This window comes from Echinops telfairi, unplaced genomic scaffold (assembly GCF_000313985.2).
Source record: "Echinops telfairi isolate 266 unplaced genomic scaffold, ASM31398v2 ScPeMD7_7406;HRSCAF=8444, whole genome shotgun sequence".
NCBI lineage: Eukaryota > Metazoa > Chordata > Mammalia > Afrosoricida > Tenrecidae > Echinops > Echinops telfairi.
In genome coordinates, this window is record NW_022111306.1 from 3,852,028 (window position 1) to 3,862,659 (window position 10,632).

General features: G+C 42.9%; 1 protein-coding gene across 11 annotated transcripts in view; it reads right to left on the reverse strand.

Annotated features, from left to right (window-relative positions):
- Positions 1 to 10,632, reverse strand: part of BICD1 (BICD cargo adaptor 1) — a 268,002-nt gene that overhangs the window by 35,194 nt on the left and 222,176 nt on the right. For 10 of the 11 annotated variants that reach the window (XM_045296380.1, XM_045296378.1, XM_045296377.1 and 7 more), the window contains exons 5-6: positions 8,306 to 9,397; positions 1,968 to 2,119 (exon numbers count right to left, since the gene is read on the reverse strand). In XM_045296380.1, coding sequence (XP_045152315.1) covers positions 1,968 to 2,119; positions 8,306 to 9,397 — 1,244 coding nt within the window. The remainder of the gene's footprint in view (positions 1 to 1,967; positions 2,120 to 8,305; positions 9,398 to 10,632) is intronic. The other variant, XM_045296382.1, reaches the window with a different exon arrangement.

Genomic DNA, 10,632 nt, shown 5'->3' on the forward strand with positions numbered 1-10,632 from the left:
GTGCTGTACACAATTGATGTATGTATGGATTGTGATGAATTGTATGAGCCCCAATAAAATGATTAAAAAAAAAAAAGAGTATAGCCAAGAACACCCTCTGGAGCCGGTCTGCTCTCTAACAGGGGGATCGCCAGGAAGCAGAAGCAAGGCCACAGCCACTGCATCTGTGGTTTGGGTGACAGCCAGAAGAAGGTTTATCAACAAGATGCTTCCTGCTTCACATCTATAGTAACAGGTCTGATTTTCACCCGGTACAGGTTGCAGCTGCCCCTGTTTTCAACATGGCAGATAAGCCCGATGGTGAAGCCTGATGGATCTCTGTGACAATGAGTTGTCAAAGAAAGCCAAGCAGTGTGACTGGTCTGGACCCTCTGAGACAGCTCATCCCTATTTGGAACTCCTGCAACAGCAGGCAGACAAGGTCAGAGGTCTTTCCACCCAACCTAAACGCCGAGCACATCCACACCTGGAAGGAAGAAGTGGAGTGAGAGAAAAGCTCCTTCTGCACTTTTCTCGGAATTCAGTTACCTACTAAGATATTAACAAGTCCTCTTCCCTCACCGGCAGATGGCTCATGGCTCATAGAAGTATCAGGGATGGGCTGTGCACACTCCGTCATGGGCACAGGCCTTGGGCCATTTCCAGGGACAAAAACATTTTAAAGAAAAAAGCAGACAGGCTCTGTAGTGAAACCATTTGAGACCCAGTTGAGTCTCTACTGTTTCATTTTCATGGTTAACCTTGGCTGTCAAGGAGCAGAGGGGAGATTGGATGCGGAAGAAAAGGCCGAGCATAGTAAACTCGCAGGGAATGGCTAGACCCTGAAGTCATCTTACTTGGTTGGAAAACAGTATTTTAAAAATACTATGGATTAAGGCATTCAAAGAACTAACAAATGTCCTTGAAAATGCACTGTTTTCGGAGATGATGGGAAAAAAATTATCTAAACCAGGTTAAGGCTTTAAACTTATTCTCAAAAGAACCATTTATTGTATTGCTTCTGCATATAATGCCAACTGACTTCTCTCATCCAAGAGGGGACATTGTGTCTCATTCTCATTTTTTATCCTGAACCCTATAATGACTGGAAGTGCAAAGTTCTATTTCCCAAACTCCACTGTGCTCTGAGACCCAGAAGCCAGCTCCCTGCAGCCTCCTTGCTGAGCCTAAGAGATTCAATCACAAAACAATCACAAAACTTTTTCTCCTAGCAAACAGAACTGGACACATTTCAGGGACCTTGTGAAGCTCAAGATAAAAAAATAACAATACAATTAAAAACACACTAACTACATGTAAAAAAACGTGCTATGTAAGTAAAGGCATATCTACAATTTTGTAAATTTTGCATGATACAAGCATTTGGGAATGGGGGCAAGGGTGGGACGCTGAAATATGATGGTGGAAAACAGAACTTCAACACTAGAGTGAAAATCGAAGGCTTTTACACCATCAGAGCAATACATTTTTTAACAATGACCTCAAGTTTAAAAAGAAAATATAGTAGGGCTTCATGATGAAGTTAATGGGAGGAATAAGAATAATTAGCAACTAGTATTTAATTAATTAGACAATGTGAAAATTTTGGTGATATAAATAGCTAAATTTCCAAAATTATAATGTGTCTTGGTGATGATAACCATTTAGCAATGTATGAAGTACATTCCTTTCCTTATGAGAGGCTTTTTGTTATTGTATCTCTAATGTTTTCAGGTATACGGAGTCTTTTTCCTAAATGAAAGTTATTTCCATGTCAAAGAATTTCTTGATCAAGTGTGTCCACCAGAAGGCTCTGGAAAAACAGCACAAACGCATTTCTCTTCGACTTGCCACAGTGTAATAATCTCATGGATTTTCCTCATATCTTACCCCTCGAGATAGCACATCCAGACACCCACGAGACCGAAAGAATTTCAAAATCTCTTCCTACAGCACAGCACCCAATGTTGGCAAGGAAGAAGTGTTACCTTGTTGCAAACATTGCTCTCAGGGATGAGAAAGTTGCTGCATCTTCTTTCAAAGCCTTCAATTCATTTCTAAGTTTCGTCATAGTTTCCGTCACCATTGCCTTTTCGTTTTCATATTTGTTCTTGAGATTAGCTAGTGCCACCTCAGCTGTCTGAAGCAGAAAAATCAGAGTGCTTACACAAGTTTCCTATCAGGACTTTAGAACATAGAGATTTCTTCATGGAGGATCTATTGTTTTCTCTCACAAATGGAAAGTTAGACTGATGTGGTTAAATTTTATATACACATAGGAGAGTACCTGAAAAAGGACTGCAGCCAATCATACACACCTTTACGAAGCACAACATCCAGAAGGGAAGCTGCTGTTTTTCTCCACCTCCTCTATCTACATCTATGCTTCTGAAGGTCTGACATTGCCATCGCTCGAACCCTCCTTCCTCCCGTGTGAGGTACACCCCATCCAAAAACCATTTGGGGAACCCTCCAGGGAATTTGACTGTGTTCCTTGGAAATGTTCCTTGAGTTTGGGGAACAGTAAAAAAGTCTGAAGGGATAAGATCAGGATTGTAGGGGAGATGGGCAAGATTTCCCAAGGACAGTCCTTGCTTCCCTAGAAGAATGAGCGGGTTTAGAGAAAAGTTATTTGGTAAACTTTCCTGGTCTTTTCCTCATCAATGCACTTTTCTGTTTTTCTTAAAACCTCTTCATAAGAAGCTTCTATGATCATGCTGTCCTTATTATGCCTTTGTCATGGGGGGAAAAGTACTCAAAACTTTCTGAGCTGACCTTTCTGCCTTAAATTTAATGGACTCAGCAGATCCCCTCAAGGGCACCCCTGGTTAGACAGTGTTTGATAGGACTTGTCTGTAGGCATCCCCTGATCAGACATGTCAAATCCACGCATAAATCCACGCATGTATGAACTGGAGCCCTGGTAGCACTGGGTTTGTTTGTTTTTGTTTTTACTTACCCTTGAATGATACTTTGGACACAGGGAAAAATTTTAATGCCTAAATGCACTGTGAATTCATAATGTTGTTAAATTGCCCTAGAAACCAACTTTGAGCAGAGCCAGTAGCAGGAGCTAAGGAAAGGATGGTAGTTCAGGAATTATTTAATGCAGATCTATAGGGGTGTGGGACTTCCAGATCGTGTGGACTGTTAACTTGATACCAGATATATGATAATATCTCAAGGATCAATTAGTCAAGAAGCATAACAACTGAAGTATGTTAGAGCTCAACTATTCTCTTTTCCCCCCAAAATAAGTAAAATTCATTTAACACAAAATTAAACCATTTATAAAAGATCCCTTCAAGAGCATTTAGTATGTTTGTATTCCAGGGAAACTATCATGTCTATCTAATTCCAAAGTATTTTCTTCTCCCCAAAGGAAGCCATGTGTAGCCATTACTACAGCCCCTTTTCTTTCCCAGCCCCTGGCCACCACCATGAACTCAGAGATCTGCAAACCACCTATGCTCTGTGGGTTGGAAACAAAGATTAACAGGTAGACTCCTGGAACCTCTAACAGGCATATGTGGCAAACTATAAATCTATGTTATTATATTTTTACAGGAGGAAATCCCACAGTGGATCAATTACCTTCTTAAACATCGTAGACACTCCCTTCAAAACAATGAGTTAAAGTCTAATGTCATGCTTCATAATTTCCATAAAAGCAGATATTTCACAATGTTGAATGAGCTGAAAAACTGGTTTGGATCGGAGGTTTTGGCATGCCTGAAATTCTTGCTTCAAATGAAGAACTAGCCTGGTCTCACATTTTACAACTTGATGCCCTCCTCAAGATCAATATAGAAAGATGATCTGAACATTGCAAAAATATAACTTGAATACCTGGTCATTTTTTTCTTTAAATTGTAAAAAAAGACTGTATATGAATGAGTCTTGCCAAATGAAGTTGTGTGGCAATTAAACAATGCAAACAAATATAAAGCATTAAACCCACCCTGGTATATAACAGAATCTTTTTAAGAAAACATTGAATGAATACATGAAATCAGTATATATTTTGGATGTGCTCAATTGGTATATAGCATATTGCATGTATCATGAAGCCAAATTATAAACTAGGCATGTTGTTTACAATGTTTTAAAAGCAGAAAGCTGTAGGATATTTGGGTCAATATATCCAACACTAAAGAAAAAAAAAATCATTGAAGAAATAAAAAAGTCATTGCTAATGAAATCCCCAGAAAGATTACTCTCTTTGCATTACCTTTGTGCTTGAAATAGTTTCTATTTGGTTAGGAAAAGCATTAAATTCCTAGAGATTGGATATTTTAAAATTAAAACAATATGGGGGGGGCGTGATCTGTTGTTTCTGATTTCAAAGAAATTTATTACCTTTAAATTCAGATTAAAATGAGAAGTTACTTATAAAATATTTTAGTAAGTTCTGTAGTCAAATGTTAGAAATATGATCGGTTTGGCAAAGTATCCCAAATTCAGAAATTGATCTAGAGCAAAATACTAGATGCTTATAGTTTTTAAACGTTTCAATACGTATTTGTGAATTAGAAGCAGCTGTGAAAGTGAACATGTAATGACTCTACAAACAAAGAGAGGTGACGGAGAAGCGGGAGCTGAAGCAGAGGACAAACCCATTCTATGAATCCTGAGAGCGGCCAGGAGGATCCAGCTTTGTTCACTGGCTCTCGTGTCTCTAGATTGTAATCGGCTTTGTCTGTACCCCATGAGGAGCCCTGGTGACAGAGCAGATGAAACGCTGGACTTCCAACCTCAAGGTCAGCAAGCTGAAACCCCCAGCCCCTCCACGGGAGCGGACACGGTTTTCTACTCCCGTACAGGGTTACAGCCCCAGTCTCGGAAACCCGTGGGGTCGTTCTGCTCTGTCCTATAGGGGCACTGTAAGTTGAAGTTGACTCTGTGGTAGTGAGTTAGAAGTTTAAAATTTTTTATTTATTTGTATAACCCTGTAGGAAAGCGCTTTGGTGGTATCATGAGTCACAGGTTGGCTCAAAATGAGTTACAAGATCAGTGGTTCAAACTCACCAGCCTCTTGGTGGAAGCTTTCTGCTCCCGTAAAGATTTATAGGCTCAGAAACCCACAGAAAACCGTTTTCCACTGTTCTATAGGAGCCCTGGTGGTGTAGTGGTTACGAGTTGGGCTGCAATGTGCACAGTCGGCGGCTCCAACCACCAGCAGCTCCTTGAGAGAAAGACTGGTTTTCCTACTTAAACAGTGGTCTCGGGAACCCGCAGGGCGTCGCCATCCTCGGTTAGCATTGACTGGATGGCAGTGGGCAATAGGGTCACTCTTTGAAACCGACTGAATGGCACTGAGAGTGAAATCCATTTGTGGATTTGCTGATGTCCGCACCGGCCAGTCTCTCCCCAAATTGACTTTTAATAAATTAGAGGACTCAAAACATTTGTGGAAAAGATAAATGGGATCTTTTTTCCTCTGACCACAGAGATTTTCACAACCAATCCCTCATCTGTCACCTCTCTGTCTCCTATTCTTTCTGCCTGGAACTATTTCCTCCTTCTCTGGTAAGCAACCAACTCAATTAAAATTGCTTCTGTGAAGTCTTTTTCAATTCCTCCAGGAGAGGAATTGCTGCATTTGGCTGCTAACTAAAAGGTTGGAGGTTCAAGTTTAGCCAGAGTCACCTCGGAAGAAAGGCCTGGCAATCTATGTTTGAAAAATCAGGCCCTGATAACACAGGGGGCACAGTGCCACCCTGACATGCACAGAATCACCGGGAGTTAGCTCTGACCTTATGGCCAGTGCTTTTGGAAGCAGCAGTTGGCTTCTCTGTCTACGTTCCTATAACTTGGATTACAGCAAGTCTGACACTGAACTGTAATTATCTGCTTATATGCTGACATCTCACTAAGCTAAAACCATCTTTTTTGAATCTTCAGGATCTTGCTTAGTTTGGTATGTAGGTGACACTTTATACTACTTTGCCTGTTTTTTGAGAAGCTTATAAAAATAATCCTATAGTATATTAAAAGATATGTAGAGAATGTATGTAAAATGCTGATTTTAATAAAGGAAGGTTATCTCCCCTCCCCCATTCTCCTGATACCACAGAATTCTCACCTTCGCCTGCAAATGAACATTCTCTAACGTCTAAATATAATAGATACCATTTATAGATAATTGATGCTATTTATGGCACAGAAGCATCACAGTGATAGGCTCAACAGTATTAAAATGCATAGCAGATGCATGCCTAGAAATAAATTTCATTTAATTTACTGAGCACATCAGGGATGTCTCTCTAATGCAATGCAAATGTTGTGAACATGAGAATTCAGCCAGAAATGCTTTGGCCTACTCGGTGTTCCCCGTGGCATTGTTCATGCCGCTCTAAAGCGCTTAGTGCATCCATCCTCCAGAGAGTTGTCAGTGTGTGTTAATTCCACTGGATTACACGACAGTAAACCAGACCTGCTGCCACACCGAGGAGATTCGACTCTCGAGGACCCCATGACACTCAAAGTAGGAATAAGCTTCCACAGGGCTTTCTGTGACCTTTTGGAAATAGGTTGGTAGGCTTTTTTTCTGAAGTGACTCTGGGTCGATTCTAACCACCTATCTTTTGATCAGTGGGCAAGTGACTACCTGATGCTACGCAAGGATTCTTCCTACTGAATGGCTGTGGTTGGCGTCCATTGAGTCAATTCCAGCTGATAGTGATCCCAGGACTCCTTCATCTTTGCAGCCCTACTGAGTAGCTGTCATGAATTACGTAATCAATGAAACTTGTTCCTGAATGATTTTCTCTTGGCTGGTCAACTATGCTTATTTATACCTTTTTGTTAGATTGAGGTTTGTGACTATTCAACTTACAGAAAGACATCCGAGGCTTTATCTGAATGGCTTGTCCAGGGATGCTCCAGCACATTATGTACTTCACAAAACTGGTGTGAGCACCATCGGATACGACGCTGGCTATTCACGACCATAGTGGGTCTTTGTATTTTAGAGGAGTTTATGATTAACTTTTTTTTTTTTTCACTCTCATCTTAAACTGGAGCCAGGGCTCTCACACATTATTCATCCTGACCATTTCTGTTGCTGAGTGGGGACACAAAACACCACCATTGCTTCTGGTGAGGGCGCCACGTTCTATCCCTGGATAAGGGATGCAACATGGTGGGGCTGCTGTGAAACAAACGTGTATGAATTGTTGAATGGAAAACTGATCTCATCTGTGAACCTTCACACAATTCACAAAAGGCTTTTAAAAAAAAAGGAAAACTATATATAATTTAGCACCTAAGATGACTCTGCTCCTAATTTTCATAATATGTGGTATATACTTTGGGGTTTTCTGTGGCTAAATAACTAAGTTCTTTTACAATGAGAGTTAAAGAATGACTCAGCACCAGGTAGGTTCATGGTATGGCAGTCCTACTGATTCCAGAAGGACAAGTTCTATGGTTAGTAAACAAACTCTATGACCCAGGTGAGTTAACATTCTTAAGTCAACCTGTATTTCACATATGTGATCACTGCCACTCTCTCCCCATTCTCTCTCTTACAATGTTAATGTCCCCCCGCCCAAAATTTAGTTTGGTGACAACTTGTCTCTCTGCATGCATGTCACTCGCTTTCCCACCACTATCTTGCCCTTCATCCCACGTCTCTGATTCAATGACTTACCTGGTACTTTGTTTCTCTAAGTCTGGGTTGAAGAACATCTTCTATCTTGTTAGCACTTCTAGAAAGTGAGTCCTAAATCTGAATCCACTTCAAAGTCGAGACATGGTTATTGGCTAAAAGACCTCCCCAAACGTGACGACACTATGACTCTCCTGCGCTGTTCCAGCTTCTGGCTCACATGCCTGTCTTTCTTGCTGTATCTTCTGATGTAAACTGCAAGCTAGGTCCCTCCCTGCCTATTTCAACTTCCTCAGAGAGTCCTCCACTTAAGGAGTCCTGGTGGGATAACAGTTAAGCGCTTGGGTGTCAGCGAAGTTTGGTCATTTGACTCCCCCAGCTGGAAGACCTGACAATCTGGTTCTGGAAAGATGAAAGCCTGGCAAACCCTATGGGGCAGTTCTCCTCTGCACACAGGGGGTCCCTACGGATCCGAACCAAAGCAAGGACACCCAACGACAACTTCCCTCACCTAGCTGAGCATAGCAACTCTCTTGTTTCATGTATTCACTCTCAACAAAATAACTCAGTTCTGACTGGCACTGGGGTAGAGTCTGCTTTATTCCTCCCCTGACCAGGAATCTGCATTCTCATTCTGTTGACAGTGGATACGCAAGAAAATGCAGAAAGAACCTAGCTAGGAGAACGCAAGTGCTGTCAACGGAGCGTGATTACCTGTTTGTTGGCTTTCAGCACAGCTCTCAGTGTGGCGATCTGCTCTCGCTTGGTGCTCAACAAGGACTTGAGCTTGAGGATCTCTTCCATTAAGGCTTCCTTGTCTTTGTCGATCATGGGGGCCAGCTCTCGTGCCGCTGCTCTTTGACGGGACAGTTGCAAGGACCGGTCGACAGCTTTCTGCAGATGCTTGATTTGGTCCCGGATTATGGCATTAAGGTTGTAGATGTTCATTGGCTCTTTGCGGATGTCACTCGTATCCAGTACTGGCGATGAGGGTGGGGCAGTAATAACTGGAGAGATGGTGGGAGTCTTAGTGGGACTTGGCTCTTTACTGGACTCTGTGTTTTCTTTGGAAACAGGTTCGGATGAGGTCCGTGTTTCTACTGGGGATGACACACCCCGCCTGGCTAACCGTGGAGACAAAAGTCCCCTGGGATCATCAGGCCCTTTCAGACTGCCACTGCGGGTGACACGGCTCTGCCTGTAGTAGTCCAGCATAACCCTGTTGGGGGTTTCATTATTACACAGACACACATGGTGGTACAGCTGCGCTAACTCCTCACTGAAGGTCACTAACTCATCCTGGGCGGTATTAAGGGTATTGTGGTTTTCGTTGGCTATACTGGTCATCCTTTGCAACTCCTTCTCCATGTGGACCATCTTCTCGCCACTCTCCTTGGTGGTCTTCTCAAGGCTGGTCACCTGCTCATCATACATCTGGATCTTGCTCTCGTACTTGGCCTTCTCGTCAGTATAGTTTTCTACAGACTTGTTGTATTTCTCCTTCAAGGCCTTGATTTCCGCTTTCAAATCGATCACCTCGGTGACGGCCACCCTGTACTTGCACTCCAGGATCTCTAAGCCGTTGATGTCCACCTCATAGTCATGGGCTTCCTCTCCTGAGTCCCGGCCCTTCTCCCCATCCAGCTCCTTGAGCTCTTTGCTGCTCTGCAGGCCCCTCATGGCATTCATGTGCTCCGTGAGCCGGTGCACGCGCTCATGCTGCTCCGTCAGCGCGCCCTTGGTGTGTTCCAGCTGGGTCTGCGACTCCTGGAGGTTGGCCAGGAGAATGGCCTTTTCCCGCTCCACCTGCAACGGCAAAAGGTCAATGAATGACTTCGATGCCCATGTCGATGAGGAGCTTCATCCATTCCCCATCGGAGATGTATGCATTTTAAGTGACTCTGCAGAGCCAAGGCTTCCACTGTTGTTTTCAATTAAACTGGAGTGTATTTAATGCACTTTAGCAATGCAACCTTAGTTTAAATGCTCAGGAAAGTCGATCTGGAAAGACATGATATTAAAAAGAATAGGCTGTTCCCAATCCGGTGGACAGTCCCCCCTCCCTCCAAAAGAATTTACTTCAGAGGACAGCACTGAAGCTACGGCTCAGGGAGAGGGACATGTCTGATCAGAGCACACAGGAGCAAATAAAGGGTAAGGAAGAGAGAGTGGAGCACATTCTTGCCCACCAAGCCTTGAGGATGAAATCCTTGCTCAGAGCAGTCAATGCACAGAGAGGACCATATGGCTGGCCCCACTATAAGACACGACATCCCTCACTGACCCATAGCCCTACAGGGGACAACACTGGAGACACGGTGTGGGAATTGTGCCCAATCTGACCCCACCACACTGAGGCAAAACACTAAGGGCGTGCAACAGAACAGCAAGGGGATCAGAGCAATGAAGTCTCGAGGGAGTACCAAAAATAGACTTTGGGGTCAGGGCTTGGAACCCCATCAGACTCGACTGGAAAACACTCCTAAAGGTCAACAAACAGACCTTGAACTATTTACAGGCTTTTCTTTTTTATGTCATTGGCTTTGTTGTTATTGTTGTTTTCTTTTGTTGCTTTGTTTAACTCTGTCTTGTTTCTGTTCATATTATTATCTCTGCAGGTCAATCTAGAAAAGATAGGTGGGATAAACAATCTGGAGGAGAAAACAATGGGGGGGGACATGGGAGAGGAGGAGGTGGGGAAAAGGAAGTGAGTGTTAACAAACCCAGGGACAAGAGAACAAGTCATCCAAAATCGGTGGCAAGGAGGGTGTAGGAGGCCTGGTAAGGCTTGATCAAGGGCACTGTAATTGAGAGGAATTACTGAAACCCAAATGAAGGCTGAGCATGATAGTGGGGCAAGAGGAAAGTCAAAGGAAATAGAGGAAAGAACTAGGCAAAGGGCATTTATAGAGGTCTCAATACAGGCATGTACATATGTAAATATATTTATATATGATGATAGGGAAATAGATCTATGTGCATATATTTATAGGTTTAGTATTAAGGTAGCAGATGGACATTGGGCCTCCACTCAAGTACTC